At 40.0% G+C, this 17598-nt stretch overlaps 1 protein-coding gene across 1 annotated transcript; it reads right to left on the bottom strand.

The window, feature by feature from the left end:
• Window positions 1–740: 740 nt before the first annotated feature.
• On the bottom strand, window positions 741–11552 carry SNRPD1 (small nuclear ribonucleoprotein D1 polypeptide). Its single transcript, XM_059706488.1, has 4 exons — window positions 11398–11552; window positions 4816–4892; window positions 3136–3327; window positions 741–920 (listed from the first exon to the last, which is right to left on the bottom strand). The coding sequence occupies exons 1-4, from the start codon at window positions 11409–11411 to the stop codon at window positions 844–846; spliced, it is 360 nt and encodes a 119-aa protein (XP_059562471.1). The 5' UTR covers window positions 11412–11552; the 3' UTR covers window positions 741–843.
• Between the last annotated feature and the right edge of the window lie 6046 nt (window positions 11553–17598).

Below are 17598 nucleotides of genomic sequence, written 5' to 3' on the forward strand. Positions count from 1 at the left end.
AAACAAATGGTAGTAAGCTTTACAAGGAACTGTATATACTGAGAAGTATTTTTTTCTAAGCTTAACCAATTAAAGCAATTTTTAAAAATCTTTAACTACTGGAAAGAATCCAGTGTTGTCATAAAATAAGTAGTTTTCCTTTTGTTCTTAAAGGACTCCTTGTAAAAGTTCTTGATAAAGGGGCCACTGGCAGGAATTTTCCACAATAACACATTTCAACACTGCTTACAACCGATAACCTAGTAAATGTTAACTGAAGTTTCAAGTCAGGAGAATGGAAAATTATATTCTATTGAGACTATTGAAAAAATAAAACAAAAACCAAAAACCATTATCACAACAAAACCAATGACTCCTAAATTAGAAGATGACTATCACCTTTTACTAAGTACCTAAGTTTCCATGGAGTAAAACTCAGGAAAGGAGAATCAATTTTACAGCCCATTCCATACGACTTCAGCTTCTGAAGTAACAAACAAAACCCATTTCACCTGTAGGTAGGTTTCATAGAATTGAGTCAAAGTAAAACAAACAAAATACATATTCAGTGCATGTGAAGCAAAAAGATGTATGTATATTCTATATGTATTTATAAAAGAAATATGTTAGTTAAAAAAAATTAAAAGCCTGATCTATGAATGGAATTCTGGAACTGCCATGTAATAATGCTCAGCTCTCACTGTATTATGTCATGAATATATATGAACTATTAAAACTAAATGTGATAGTCAGTAGACAACTGGCCTACATTTATGTTTATTAAAAACTGACATAAACAAACAAAACCTGTACAAAAAATATCCCAAATCGCGTATCACTTTGAAACAGTAATCATGAGCGACATTATCGCCTAGGACCCCCTCTTCCTCTGCCCCGGCCACGTCCTCTTCCTCTTCCTCGGCCCCGGCCTCTTCCTGCAACTGAGGAAAGAAAAAAATAAGGCAAGGTAAATTCTCTTCTGATCTGATGTTACCTGGTCACCACAAATAGCATCTACAGTAAAGAAAACTTTCTTGGCTTCTCTCAAATGTAACCTCAAGTCACCCCTCCAAATACACACAGAACCAAGCACCGTAGTCTTTATTGTAGTATTTGTTAGTTTGAATATAATTACTGAGAAATTCATCAAGTTTTAAAATATTTTCGTTATCATGCCTCAAAATCCCCCCAAAAATGAAATGCAAATGATCTGAACCTCATACAAGATGGAAAAGATATCTTATCAATGGAACAGAACATGAACACCATATGCCAGACTTTTTGTTACTGAAGAGAATCCAAGCAAAACCTAGTATTTTAATCCATATAGCAATATCCCTTGTCACCTGGTCATCTTAAATCTACTTGAATATCAGCGACAGAAAATTCCTACCCAAATGAACTTACTTCATCTTTGGACAATAAATATTTTAAAAAATCCTGACATGCAGTTGTCAGTTACATTCTATCTATTATTTTCAGCTCACAAAGCAATACAGTAAGTCTAGAATATCTGTTAAAACAAGGCAGATTAACTGCACATCTTTAATTCCTTCTGAAACACTATTCATGATAGAAAAGGAACGAAAATGGCAAATACACATAAGGACCAAAAAAAAAAGGCAGAGAACACACAGTGGTTGAAAGAATTTTCCCCACAAATTTTTAAGTTAGAAAGTAGTCTAAGGACAGTAAATGCTTAGTAAGGGAAGAATAACTCCCTAGAGACCTAGAATGTTGGGAACCAAAGGTAAAATGAGGCCCCTATCCTGAAAACAAACAAAAAAATAGTTGACAATTTTATGTGGAGCAATAAACTATCTAGTCCTCTTCCCCACCTTGCAAAGCTAATTATAATTTCCCTAACAGGTGGGTAAGAAAGAAAGGGTAAAATGAACCTAAAGATACAGAAAGGCTTTAGATTTGAAAACACAAAGTGGATAGCAGCAAGAGGCACAGAGCAAGGCAAAGGGACAGGGGTATTAAATCAGCATTTTTTAAGCTATGAGTTGTAAGCTGAAATTTTCTTAACTAAAAGAGAACAGGGCCCTAGCTGGGTTTGCTCAGTGGATAGAGCGTCAACTCTCGGACTGAAGGGTCCCAGGTTCGATTTCGGTCAAGGGCACATGCCCAGGTTGCAAGCTCAGTTCCCAGTAGGGGGCGTGCAGGTGGCAGTTAATTGATGATTCTCTCTCCCCTCTCTTTTCCCCTCTGAAATCAATAAAAATATGTATTTTTTAAAAAAGAGAGAGAATAGGATAGAAAGCTTAAAGGCATTTGTATGTTTTAAAGGCCAAGTCATTGTTCCTGAAACTTTTATTTCAGTTATGAGTGGGTCACAATACAAGGTATATTTTAGTGTGGGTCGAAGAAAGTCTCAAAATCATTATATAAGTGACAGTCTATAAAACACCCACCCTCTTTCTCCTCCCTGCTCTTACAATGATACAGACCAGCTAAGAAGGCCATCCTCCCTTCCCAGAACTTTATGTAACAGATGACCAAAGAATAAAGTACTTAATTAATAAAGACCAAATAAAAAGAGAAACCAGAGAAAATAATGCTAAGTACAGAAAACTTAAAAAAAAACAAACACACACACCAAAAACTATGATTAATGTCCTACTAGTTAATATCCTACCCAATATTATTCATATAAGAAAAACCTATATCCATATAACAAGGACAGAATTCTATGAAAAATTATCAGAGAACACAAGAGGCTTGAAGATTAAGTGTATGCTAGATTGGACGATAAGGCCAAGGAAATTTCTCAGGAAATAGAAGACAAAAAATCCATGTTGAAAGGGTCCACCAAGTATACCCAGAACAGCAAAATGAAGGGAAAAAAGGGAGGACAAGCGAAGATCCTATGCCAAGTCATTAAGAAATTTCAGAATACTGGGAATAAAGAGCCAATGTCCAAATGTTCCAAAGTATGTACAGGGTGGGAGATAAGGCCAAAGATACAGAAGAATGGCATTCGTGTTTTAATAACACCACCAGTAAAAATAATAAATACTATAACAAATGCACTCATGGCAAGTATGGGCAATTAAAAAATAACCCTCTGTTGTTTGCAAACATTCTTAATTTTGATCAGTGAATTAGGGTATAAATACATTCACAAAATCATTTATAATCCTTCCAACTTACCAGCTTCTCTTTTCTTAGATTTCACCTTCGGTTCAACATCCACAAGTAGTGTATCCAAAGGTAAGCTGTCTGGCAGAATAAAATATCGAATGTTATTTCCGCGAATACTCAGTGTTTCCAGCTGTACAGGTTCTCGGTTCTTCAGGGTCATTTTCACAGCTTTAAGATGAGTATTCATGCTGACATCTACACCTAGAGGGAAAAAAGAGGACAATTATTAGTACAATAAGAAAGGCAACCAATTAATATATCAAGTACAGTGTATACCTTATTACAAAAGAGTACTGTTCTGCTACAGTGCAAGTATCTATGACATAATTATGTAAACTGGTAAGTGGGGGAGATATTGTCGGTAAAAATCAGAAGTCTTTCCTTTAGAGAGATTTTCCCTCCCATGTTAGATATACTTACAGAAGTGAATGCAGCAAGCCATGGAGAGACCCTAACTGATACACATGCCTATTTCCAGTTTCCTTATATTCTCCTCATAGCCCCTAAGGCCATGGTCGGCAAACCGCGGCTTGCGAGCCACATGCGGCTCTTTGGACCCTTGAGTGTGGCTCTTCCACAAAATACCACGTGCGGGCGCGCAGGTACAGTGCGATTGAAACTTCGTGGCCCATGCGCAGAAGTCGGTATTTTGTGGCAGAGCCGGTATTTTGTGGAGAGTCATTGATCACCTGCCTTCTACACACCCCATACAGGGGATCGAGCCCACAACTCAGGCAATGTGCCCTGGCTGGGACTTGAATTGTGACCACCTGGTTCATAGGTCAGCGCTCAAACACTGAGCCACGCCGGCCAGGCCCATCACTAGATTTTGAATTCCTAAAAAGATGACCTTAGGAGAATGCAGACTAATCACTGTTTATAGAATTTTAACGTAATAGCAATTATACTTCCTCAGATATCAAAATCTTACACTGTACTACTGATTTCTTCATAGCAACTGGCATTACAAAGTTCTAGTATACATACAAGTAATATAAGTTTAATAATGTATATTTCTCTTGGTTTACTCAGATGCTTGATCTATGTGTTAAAAAATTATTTATAAATTTATAACTTAAACATTTAAGAGAGTAGGACCACATGCCAAGATAGCATTTTCTTTCTTAAATGGCTCATCAATTTTTTTGAAATTCTGCAACTTTGGAAGAGAGCCTACTATGAATGAAAAAAATCACAGTGGCTTTCAATATAAACCTAAACATATAACATCATTACAGCAAAGAGTTAAACAAATAACAAAAAAGTAATGTAAAATTATAGTTCCTTACTGTCCCCTCTCAATCTCCCACATATATTTTTACCCAAGATAAGACACAGAAATCCATCTTCTATCTTCAAAGTCTTTACAATCTAACAGGGAGCACAAAATTCTAATAAAAGTAATAAAATATATTTTGGAAGATGCAACATTGCAGGCAAAAGGACACACACACAGATAAAAGCATGAAAGGCATAAAAATAGGATAATGGGGGTCACATATAGGACATCTTGGGGAACCCAGCTCGGTCTTAGCAGAAGTACTTCAGGTAAAGCTGAAGTAAGAAGGCCAGTGAAATAATTCAGACAAAAAGAATGAGATACCCACTACAAGAACGTTCATTAAGCAACCAAAAAGAAATTCTGGCCTGTAGATAGAAGGGCTTTATAAAGCAGTCTAACCTCCATACCTGTGATTGTTCCATGGACCTGTGTTCCATTCTTTAATTCGATGGTTACAGTTTCGTGACTCAATTTCATCAAAAATCTATAAAGACAGCAGGAATAAAATGATAAATTTTCACCTTTAAAATGTTTATTAAGTTCAAAAGGGTAAAATTTCTAATTGTTGAAAATCTGCTTAGATGCTATCTGCATCAATTCCTATTAATAATCTCCATCACAATTTCAGCTTTCCCTGAATTAAAATCTTAGCATTTATGAAGGAGCATAACAACAACACACAGTCATTTGGACACTTCTGATTGTCTAAACCATTGTAAAGCATCATCTGTGCATACAGATCCTAAAGTCATTATAAACCACAAAATTGAAATCAAGAAATTATATGGATGAAAGTGGTCAAAAGGTACACATTTCCAGTTAGAAAATACATAAATATTTAGGGTATAATGTACAACATGCAGACTACAGTTATCACTGCTGTATTACATATTTGAAAGTTGCTTAGACTTTTGCATCTAACATACATTTGGAATGTCAGGGTAATTTCCCCTTTTCTGGACCTCTCAGGGCACAACCAATACACCAGAGCAGAGACTACAAATTCTCTCATTGTTATTGATGTTAATTCTTTAAAAAAAAACAAAAAACATTATATTGATTTTTTACAGAGAGGAAGGGAGAAGGATAGAGTTAAAAACATCGATGAGAGAGAAACATCGATCAGCTGCCTCCTGCACACCCCTACACTGGGGATATGCCCGCAACCAAGGTACATGCCCTTGACCTGAATCGAACCTGGGACCCTTCAGTCTGCAGGACGACGCTCTATCCACTGAGCCAAACCAGTTAGAGCTGATGTTAATTTTTGAATATTAATTATCATGTGCCCACTTACGTAAAAGATATTTCATTTTACTTTTTATCCAATCCCAGAGGTTTCACTGCTGTTTTCTCCTGCATCCCTAACCTATCACCAATGAATTCATGTAACCCACTTATATCTTCTTTTGATTATCTTACCTAATAATAGACAAACATGTAAATTGACCTTCCATCCATTATGCTCACAAGCCAATCAGGAGACTATGCAAATTAACCCCACAAAGATGGTGGCTAATTTGCATATGTAGGTGAAAAGCGGCGGAGAGAAGACAGAAGGCTCTGGAAGGCTCTGGGCAGCGAAGGCCTTGGTCCCAGGTGCCAGAGGAAAACCGGTGCCGGCAGCCAGGGGAAGGGAAGGCCTATTGCATGAATCTCTTCTATATATAAAAGGCTAATATGCTAAGTGTCTCTCCACCAGTCCGACGGTCGCTATGATGTGCACTGACCACCAGGGGGCAGACAAATCAGGAACCGCTGTGACACGCACTGGCCATTTACAGAGAAATGGCAGCACAAACCTGGCGCCGACAAAGCAACACTCAGCTTCCCCCAAGTGGGACACAGGCCCTACCACCACCCCACCAAATTGCAGCTGATGCTGCCATGGCGCAAAAGGGGCCCACAGCCCAGCTTTCTCTCCCTAGTGACTAGCGACTGGCCTCCTTGCAGCTTCTTCAGCCCAGGAACACAACTTGCTTTATAGCCAGGTGGAAACATTTACACTTTAACCAAATGTTTGTGAAGCGTTTTCCTGTGCCTCTTCTCATTTGATCCTCACAGAAATCTTAGAGTAGGTAGAAAGACTTGGTGGAATCCTATTCCCTTTTCATTAGCCAGAAAAAGGAGATTTAGAAATTTAGAAACTTGACCCAACTGAAAAGAAGAAATGGTGGACCTTGAAAATGACTTCAGGTTTTCTCACTGGGTAGAATATAGTCAGACACTGCTGCAGTTAAATATTTTACCCTTTGTTCTCCCTGCATGATCTACAATAATATGCTTCATGTTGATATTTACTGCTATGTTGCTGACAATTACCTGAAAGAAGTTGGGGTGCTTCACTGGGCTGGAAAAAGTTTAGCTAAGTCAGAAAGCAGGTCTAATTAAGCAAGTTTATTCCATATATATATGTGTGTGTGTGTGTGTGTGTGTGTGTGTGTGTGTATGGCTAAGTTGACTTGCACAGGTGCCATACATATAAAGCTCTCACTGGTGCCAATCGCACACGTGTGTTTCGATCTATCATTGTTGATTGTGAACTTGGTTGACACTTTTATTACAGAGAAAGGGTGTATAGCGACAATAAAATATTTCTTCTAGTTACTTTCCATTCAATGTGCACGAATTCGTGCACCGGACCATTAGCAATGTATAAAATAAGGTGCAAAACTGCCATTCTCTGAAGCATTATATCAATGCATATTTCGCTTCCCTTGATAGTTTGGTTCAAATAAAATCACAAATATTACTTTTTTTAAAAAAAGTTGCTTAGAGCAGTGGTCGCCAACCTTTCAGACCTCACGGACCACCCCAGTTGGTGACCGCTGGCTTAGAGAGTAGATCTTAAAAGTTCCCATCATGCCCTAGCTCAGGGGTGGGCAAACTTTTTGACTCGAGGGCCACAATGGGTTCTTAAACTGGACCGGAGGGCCGAAACAAAAGCATGGATGGAGTGTTTGTGTGAACTAATATAAATTCAAAGTAAACATCATTACATAAAAGGGTACGGTCTTTTTTTTCCAATAGTTTTATTCATTTCAAATGGGCCGGATCTGGCCTGCGGGCCGTAGTTTGCCCACAGCTGCCCTAGCTGGTTTGGCTCAGTGGATAGAGCGTTGACCTATGGACTGAAAGGTCCCGGGTTCAATTCCGGTCAAGGGCACATGCCCAGGTTTCGGGCTCGATCCCTGTGGGGGGCGTGCAGGAGGCAGCCAATCAATGATTCTCTCATCATTGATGTTTCTCTCTCTCCCTCCCACTCTCTTCCTCTCTGATAAAAAAAAAAAAAAGTTCCCATCACAAGGAAGAAACCTTTGTTTTGTATCTATACCAGATGATGAATATAACTAAACTTATTGTGGCAATCATTTTGAAATATATGTAAATCAAGTCATTATGCTGTACACCTTTAACTTACACAGTGCTGTATGTCAAGTATATCTTAATAATGAATGAAAAATAACAAATTATAATTGGTAGTAAAAAATTACATGATTATTGTATATATATGATCAAGTAAAAGTCTCCCTTTCTACCCCACTCCATGTTTTTGAGGATATTCTTATAGACCATTTTACATGCATTTATAAAGCATATTCATAAAATTTGCTTTCACATAATTGGGCCATACTTTAATGACTTCTCCAACCCACAGTTCTCATTTAGCCGTTTATATTAGACATTTTAATATACATGTGTATACATATATATTATATATATATTGCTATCACAAATCCATTAATACAAATCCTCACAAACACTGTCACCAATCTTATTTTTTTATTTTCTTCTATTGTCTAAAGTTTTATATGTGTCTCCTTTTCCCCCAATTGACCCCCTCCCCTAGCCATTCCCACCCCGGGCAAGCCCCCACCACCCCAGTGTCTGTGTCCATTGGTTATGCTAATATGCATGCATACAAGTCCTTTGGTTGTCACCAATCTTTTAAATTTGTGTGTGTGTGTGTGTGTGTGTGAATCTGATAGGGGAAAAAAAGCAATCTGCTTTCTTCTATTACTTGTGAGGTTGAATATCTTTTCATAAATATGGGAAATTTATATTCCTTTTGTGAATTATCTATTCACATCATTCACACACTTTCAATTAGGTTAAATTTTTCTTTTATTTTCTACCAGTTTGCCACAGCCATTCAAGTTTGTTTGTGGTTTCCTTTAGTCATACAATATTTCCCCCCCATTTTATATTGCTAAATTTGTGACTCCTTCCTAGGTATATAATTTGTTTAGGAAAATGTTTTCCATCCCAAAATTGTCTTATTTTCATCCAATTTTGTATTTAGTACCCTTCATCTATTTTTTTGTTCTCCCCCAACTTTTATTATGAAATATAGCAGAAGAAAAGTTGAAGGGTTGACAAATTATTGAAATGTTGCCATTTGTGTGTCTCCCTCCTACACACAAAACTTACACTTTCACCAAATCCTCTGAAAATAAATCACAGGCACTTCAACATGCATTTTCTAATGAGAACATTCTCCCACACAATCACATCTAGAAAAATGAACAATAATCCCACAATACGAATTTAATATAAAGTTCACATTCAAAATTTCTTATACATGTAGGATTACCTTTTTCTCCCCTACTAAACTGCTGCTGAGGGGTACAACTTATGATATTTAATCTAACCCTGATTGTAATAGGCACTGAGTAACAGTTGGCTGAATGTTTCAATAATTAAAAGGAAGCCAGCCTTAAAGTACTTTTTTTTAGTGGTACAGCCATCAAAAAGGGGGAAATCACTTGGTCTGGGATAATTTTGTTTCTATATTCTAAGACACAGAATAGGATTGAATACAGTCATTAAAATTTACAAGAAAATTGTCACAACACGGAAATCTTTAAATGAGACAAACTAATTTCAAAGAGTATTACATAGCCAAAGCCGGTTTGGCTCAGCGGATAGAGCATCGGCCTGCGGACTGAAGGGTCCCAGGTTCGATTCCGGTCAAGGGCATGTACCTGGGTTGCGGGCACTTCCCCAGTGGGGGATGTGCAGGAGGCAGCTGATCGATGTTTCTAACTCTCTATCCCTCTCCCTTCCTCTCTGTAAAAAATCAATAAAATATATTTTAAAAAAAAAAGAGTATTACATAAAACTTAGACTATTAGGTATTGAGAAAACACAAAAATATATTTTTTTCTAATTAAAAGTAGCTTTTTTTACGAAAAACTATTTTAAATATTATTACGTGCAATAAACATTACTTCAAGAAAAAAATTTTAAATATATTCCCCAAACTGTACTAACATAGTATACTACAAAAGTTGTAGGAAATATTAAAAATCTGCAAACAAAAATGTACTTTAAATCCCGAGACCTTTCTTTTTTGTTTTTGTTGATCCCCACCCAAGGATATTTTCCCATTGATTTTCTAGAGAGTGGAAGGGAGGGGGAGAGACTCAGAGAGAAACACTGATGGGAGACACACACTGATCGTCTCCCCGACCAGGGAGAGCTATGTGCCCTTGACCTGAATCCAACAGGGACCCTTCGGTACGTGGGCGGATGCTCTATCCACTGAGCCAAACCCACGAGGGCTCTGAGGCCTTTTCATCCAAAGTTACAGTTCAATTAATGGACTAAAAGTTAACCTTAAATGCTTTCTCTACGAACTCCACCCTGAAGAGTGTGAAAGGTCATTTCAAACACACTAAAAATTATCTACTAGTCTGCCTTCCCCACAAAACAGAAAAGTCCAACCAAGGAGGGACTCTACCTTAAAAAAAAAGAAAAAAAAAGAAAAAGAAATCCAAGCCCTGGCCGGGGAGTTCAGTTGGTTAGAGCGTTGTTCCCATGTGCCAAAGATTCGGGTTCCATCCCGTCAGGGCACATACAAAAATCAACCATGGGTTTATAAGTAAGTGGAACAACTATTTCCCTCTCTCTCTCTCATCTATAAATAAACAAACAAATCCATTACCAGTGCACAATTTAACAGGTGCCCCATACTAACAATTCTTAACTCAATAAATAGGCAATACACTAGCTAAATACTTATAACTCCCGGCTTGGTTATTAGAGAAACCTGGAGCCTCTCAGCCTCAAGAAAAAAAACACCAACAGGAAATCCATTTGCAGATAGTGTAAAATTAGTAGGTTAAACCAAACAAGTTTAAGAAATAAAACGGAAAAAATAGCGATTCTCCGTGTAGTCAATCACAAATACCGAAAGTGATTCTGTCCCAAGTTGGGAAATTTTTCCTAAACCAAAGGCCTACTGTATTTGTTTTTACTGATTTTAGAGAAAGAAGCATCCATCCGTTCCGTCCCCGGCGGGGATCGAACCCGCCACCTTTTGGTGAACAAGACGACGCTCCAACCTCATTGGCCAGGGCTCAAAGGCCTATTCTACTTTAAAGGGGAATGTAAGTTGAATAATCTTAAATCTAGAGAGCATCAAAAAGTAAACTAAACTAAAAAAAAAAAAAAAAAAAAGCCAGAAGTCCATCCTGATTTAAAACATTTCGAAAATTGGCTTATTTCCCAGGCAACCCCCCCCCCCGCAGGTTGTAAGCACTCTTTTTAATTTAAACCATTTACGCAGGACGTGCAGTTTTTGTCCCTTCCACGTTCTCAGGGAGCGTGCCGATTCCTGAGGCCGAGGTGGGCGCCAGAAGTCATCTACGCTAGAAACTCGGTAGACAACCGAAAGCGAGGCCTTGTAAGCCAGAGCTGCCCCATTACGGCCTCAGACACTGGGTGGGAAGAAAGGGCTCGGTCTTCACGTCCACCTCTTGGAAGACCCGAGGGATCCCCGCGCCACGCAGCCTGAAAGGCCAGGCCTCGGCGCCGGCGGCGGCGCGGCCAAGATCGGGCGGGAGCGGCGGACGCCGGAGGCCGTTACAGGCCGCGCACGCGGCTTTCGCGCCTCTTGCGCCTCCGGCAAGTGGGGCGGCCCAGGCTCCCGCTTCCGGCCCAAACCGTTCTTTCACGGCCCTCACCCTCTTTGGTCACCTCCTCACCTCACGAGCTTCATCCTGACGAAGATTTCAAGATTTCTGTCCGAGAGGGCACAAAAACGGACAACTTCGACCACCGGAACGGAGTATGAATGGCCGGAAACGCCTCCTCCCGGGCCGCCGACGTAAAGAGCGCGCGGAGCGCTGCGAACGCACAGCGGAAACGGCGAGGCCGCGCTGGGTCGCAGTCCCTTCCGGCCGCGAGGAGCGCCACAGCGGGCCCTGGTGGCTGGAGGTGTGACTTGCAACTGCTGAGGGCACTTGGCGACCACTGAAGGCGTTTATTTGGGAGATTTGAGGAAATTAAATGCAATTAGTGGGCACTTCCGCACGGCAGTCCACCTCGTGTTATGCCGCACCAAATATATCCGAGAGCGAAAGGAAGTTCTGAGAGAAGCCCAAAGCATTACGCTAATTCTGCTACAAAGCCAGGAACGTCAGCATTGTTGAACGTACCTGAAGAAAATCACACAATTTAGTTATTTTCACTTTAAATTCTGGTCACAAACTTCTAAACTTCCCTACCCAGATATTGTGTTATGCTTCCCTAATGAGTTTTTAAAAAATGTATACCTTCTTTCTTCTCTTCTTCTCCAACCTTTTACAGTCCAAGTCCCTCTCCCAGATCAGGCCGCCCACGTTTCCTACCTCTTTGAGGAAACTGCACCCACCCTTCTGCTTTCCTTCCTGTTCCAAGGGTAGGCGTATTCTTGCTCCTTTCAAAGGCAAATTCCTCTTTGTTGTAGTATGAATCCCACCTCTCCTTTCCTTAAACATCACACTCATTCAGCTAAACATCTCACTCACTCAGTTATCCCCTTTGGACTTGAATCATCAATTTCTCCCTGTCCGCTGGACTTTTTTCCATCAGCATACACATTTATCTTACAAACAAAACCAAGTTCTCTGGTGTAGCACCAGCGACTGCCAGATTTCTTTCCCAGAAAAGCCTCTTGAATGACCTGTCTCCACTTGTTTTTATCACCTCCAATTCACTCTGCAAACTACCCTGGAATTGCTTTTCTAAAGGTTATCGAAAACCTCCAAGACACACTTTTTCCTCATCTTACTCAACACATCAGGAGCATTCAACAAGGTCCTCCCCTTTGGAAACACCCTCCTTGTTTGGCTTCCAGGATGCAGAGCACACCTGGTTTCATTCCGATCCCACTAGCTACTCTTCTTAGGCCTCAGCGGCCACATCCTCTCCTGAGCCATTACCTGTCGGTGCGCTTCGGAGATGACCCTAGACGTAGTCTCCTTATGGTCCTTTCTCCTTAGGCCTAGAGCAGTGGTTCTCAACCTTCTGGCCCTTTAGGTACAGTTCCTCATGCTGTGACCCCACCATAAAATTATGTTTGTTGCTGCTTCATAACTGTGGTGTTGCTACTGTCATGAATCGTAATGTAAGTATCTGATATGCAGGATGGTCTGAGGCGACCCCTGTGAAAGGGTCGTTCTACCGCCAAAGGGGTCGCGACCCGCAGGTTGAGAACCGCTGGCCTAGATGCTCTCCTCCAAAACCATGGTTTTAATTTGTATCTTCAAGCCTGAACTTCATCTTTTGTCCTCGGAACTCAGGAATGTTGTAAAGCAATGCTCATCAAACCTTAATGGGCAGCTCTGGCTAGGTGGCTCATTCGGTTGGAGCCAAAAGGTTGCAGGTTCTATTCCCGGTCACGGCACATACCTAGGTTTTGGGTTTAATCCCCAGTTGGGGCATGTTCGGGAGGCAACTGATGGATGTTTCTCTCCCTCCCTCTTCTCCCTTCCTTTCTCTAAAATCAACAAAAACAATCCTCAGGCGAAGATTCAAACAAACAAAAAACCTCACTGGGCATAAAGACTCGATGAAACTTGAGAATGAAAATTCTGATTCAGTTAGCGTGGAGTCTCAAATTCTGCATTTCTAATGTTAAAGAAAAAACCACAGGCTCCAAATGCAGTAATTTGTATTAACAGCCTATAATACCAAACCTAGATTTATATCTGATATAATTGCAGTTTCAATCTCTCCCAGAAACATAATCTGAATGAGCCAGTGTGGAATTTCTTGTCAAGCACTTAGCAGTCTGTCATCCAGGCTCTCTCCATTCTCCCTGGATAGAAGAGACAATCTACATATTAACAACCCTTTCACTTCTCTTCCCCCAAAGATGTCCTGGCTTCTTTTCTTTCATTAATAGCTTCATTTCCCCAACCGGCTTCCATTTTGTAGCCCCCCTACTTGCTAAATGGGATGCTGCCTGACTCATGAGTTCCTTAACAAAGCCAGTTAGATATTCAAATTTACTTGAATTTTGTTTTTGTTTTTAAATTGAGATACTATTTCTTTTTTTTAAAATATATTTTGTTGATTTTTTACAGAGAGGAAGGGAGAGAGAGATAGAGAGTTAGAAACATCGATGAGAGAGAAACATTGATCAGCTGCCTCCTGCACATCTCCTACTGGGGATGTGCCCACAACCCAGGTACATGCCCTTGACCGGAATCGAACCTGGGACCTTTCAGTCTGCAGGCTGATGCTCTATCCACTGAGCCAAACCGGTTTCGGCTTGAATTTTGTTTTTTAACACTAACAAGCCTTCAGTTGAGGATGACAATTGATTAGCAAGGCTATAATGAACATTTGTGTGCTGTCTTCTCAACACCTATCCCTTCTCTTCACAACAGTTTCCAGTAACCATCTGGTGATTCATGTGATCCTAAGGAAGCTGACTCTACCCTTATGTCAATCATCACATTCTATTCCTTGTCCACAGTGAGTTTGGGATGTAAACTGATCAATCAAACCTTTGAAGGGAAATAATCTTTCCTTTTGGATGTGAATGGAGAGGTAGTTATTGGAAATTCCCTAAGAGAAGAACCAATCTTAAGAAAGTTTTAAGCCCTGGCCAATGTGGCTCAGTTGGTTGGGTTTCATCCCATGCACTGAGAGGTTGTTGGTTCAATTACATGTCAGGAAACAAGCCTAGCTTTCAGGCTTGATCCCCAGTAGGGGACGTGCAGGAGGCAGAGAATCAATTTTAATTTTCCCCTCTTTCTCTAAAATCAATAATAAAAAAACAACAACATATTTTGAAAATAAAAGTTTTAAGAAAACAAAACTGATATTAATGAGCCCCTGGATTAAAAATAGTGACTAAATGTGGGTGTTCAAATTAAAATTACATGGCCGAACCGGTTTGGCTCAGTGGATAGAGCGTCGGGTCGGCCTGCGGACTCAAGGGTCCCAGGTTCGATTCCGGTCAAGGGCATGTACGTTGGTTGCGGGCACATCCCCAGTAGGGGGTGTGCAGGAGGCAGCTGATCGATCTCTCTCATTGATGTTTCTGACTTTCTATCCCTCTCCCTTCTTCTCTGTAAAAAATCAATAAAATATATTTTAAAAAAATTACATGAAATTAAAAAATCAGTCTGGCTGGTGTGGGTTAATGGTTGAGCATTGACTTATAAATCAGGAGGTCACGGTTCAATTCCAGGTCAAGGCACATACCCTGATTGTAGGCTCCATCCTCAGCAGGGGTCATGCAGGAGGCAGTCGATCAATGATTCTCTCCCATCATTGATGTTTCTGTCTCTCTCTCCATCTACCTTTCTCCCTGAAAAGAAAAAAAAGAATTAAAAATTCAGTTCCTCAGCTACAATGATGATATTTTATGTGCTCAATAGCCATATGTGGCTATGGTTACCCTTCTGGACTGTGCAGATAGAGAACATTTCCACCCTCAAAGAAAGTTTGATTAGACAGTGCTGCTCTGTTAATCCCCATATGTATTTCCTTGTTTGCATTTAATTATTTGTTTACTTATTTATCGTCTGACAGAAGAATATAAACTGCCTAAGGCAAGGATTGTATCTGTTTTATTCACTTCTGCATTTCCATCATTTAGAAGAGTGTCTTGCGCACAATGTGCCCTCAATATCTGTGAAATAACTGAATGTCTCTCCCATTAGAATACATGCTGCATGGCCTAAGTGCCCATCTGTAGATGAGTGGATCAAAAAGCTGTGGTACGCCCTAACCGGTTTGGCTCAGTGGATAGAGCGTCGGCCTGTGGACTGAAAGGTCCCAGGTTCGATTCCGGTCAAGAGCATGTACCTTGGTTTCGGGCACATTCCCAGTAGGGGGTGTGCAGGAGGCAGCTGATTGATATTTCTCTCTTATCAATGTTTCTAACTCTCTATTCCTCTCCCTTCCTCTCTGTAAAAATATCAATAAGATATATTTTAAAAAATGGAATACTACTCAGCCATAAAAAGAAGGAAATTTTATCTTTTGCAACAGCATAGATGGACGTGGGGAGTACTAAGCTAAGTGAAATAAGTCAGTCATAGGAAGACTAATACCACATGATTTCACCTGTATGTGGAATATAATGAACAAAATAATCTTAGAAACAAACTTATAGCTGTCAGAGGGGAAGGAGTAAGGGTGCTGGGTGAAAAATGGGAAGGGATTGCCCTAGATGGTTTAGCTCAGTGGATAGAGCAGGGGTCCTCAAACTACGGCCCGCGGGCCACATGCAAATACAAATATTGTATTTGTTCCCGTTTTCTTTTTTTACTTCAAAATAAGATATGTGCTGTGTGCATAGGAATTTGTTCATAGTTTTTTTTTAAACTATAGTCCGGCCCTCCAACGGTCTGGGGGACAGTGAACTGGCCCCCTGTTTAAAAAGTTTGAGGACCCCTGGGATAGAGCGTTGGCCTACAGACTGAAGGGTCCCAGGTTTGATTCCAGTCAAGGGCACATGCCCGGGTTGTGGAATCGAACCGTAGTAGGGGCCGAGCAGCAGGCAGCCCATCAATGATTCTCTCTCTTCATTAATGTTTCTATCTCTCTCTCTCCCTCTCCTATCCTCTCTGAAATAATAAAAAAAAAAAATTTAAAAAAAAGAAAGAAAAAGGGGAAGGGATTAAGCAAAAAAAAACACAAACAAACCCAAAAACCACAGAAAAAAAAACCTCAGACAGACAGCAGTATGGTCATTACCAGAGGAAAATGGGAGTAGAGGGAGGTAGGAGAGGGTACTGGGGGGATAAATGGTGATAGAAAGATACATGACTTGGGGTGGTAAACACACAGTACAGTATACAGATAATGTATTATAGAATTGTACACCTGAAACCTATATAATTTTATTAAATGTAACACAAATAAATTCAATAAAAAACAAACAAAAAAAAAGTATGCTGCACGAGGAAAGAGACCTTGTGTGTATTGTTCATTGCAGTATCCGTAGTACTGAGCACAGGTATTATCCTCAAGCACTTCCTAATTTGAGCTCTGCCTACCTCTTAATACTGTTCCCCTCAATAGAATTGGAATATTTGAGTTTGAGAAACTCATTAGCTCACTCTCCTCTCCAGACTTTTGTATATTCAGTTCTTTAATCAAGCTAATAGCTACTTATTCCTTCTCAAGTATGTCAGGCCAGCATTATTCCTTGTATGTGTTAGTGGCAGGTGTCCCAGAAGATAGCAAAATGAAATGTCACTGTTAGTTGATTTATAGCAAATTGTTATACTTTTCCTGTTTTTCTTTTCTTTTTTAAAATGTATTGATTGATTTCAGAGGTAGGAAGGGAGAGGGAGACAGAAACATCAATGATGAGAGAAAATCATTGATCGGCTGCCTCCTGCATGCCCCCTACTAGGGATTGAGCCCGAAACTCTGGCGTGTGCCCTTGACTGGAATTGAGCCTGGGACCCTTCCGTCTACAGGCTGAAGCTCTATCCACTAAGCCAAACTGGCTAGGGCTCTTGTTTTTTTATTTTCTACCTTGAATTTTTTTAGAATTTTTATTCTCATCTTATAAGACTGTCCCGAATTAAAGTCAACAAGAGTGATGTAACAAACAAAAAAAAAAAGCCTTGATTTGCTGCTAGCAGGAGGGTCAGTCCAAAAATAACTGACTTCTGGGAGTTAGTAGAGGTTACATGTTACAGGCATTTAGATTGCCTACAAGAAAGAAAAAGGACAAGGAAATGAGAACGTTATGTGTGGGGGAATGCAACCATTCCATTATTAGTTTTTAGAAGTAGATGTTCTAATGACAAGCAAGTGTAGAAAAGTACATTCTGCAGTTTGGAGTGAGGAAGGAAAACAACTTAAATTCAGGAGATGACATTTTCAATTCTGAGTTACAAGTAGGGACTTTCATTTGTGTAGGGATATGAGAAAGACCATTACAGTTGTAT

The sequence above is a fragment of the Myotis daubentonii genome, chromosome 8, assembly GCF_963259705.1.
Source record: "Myotis daubentonii chromosome 8, mMyoDau2.1, whole genome shotgun sequence".
Classification (NCBI taxonomy): domain Eukaryota; kingdom Metazoa; phylum Chordata; class Mammalia; order Chiroptera; family Vespertilionidae; genus Myotis; species Myotis daubentonii.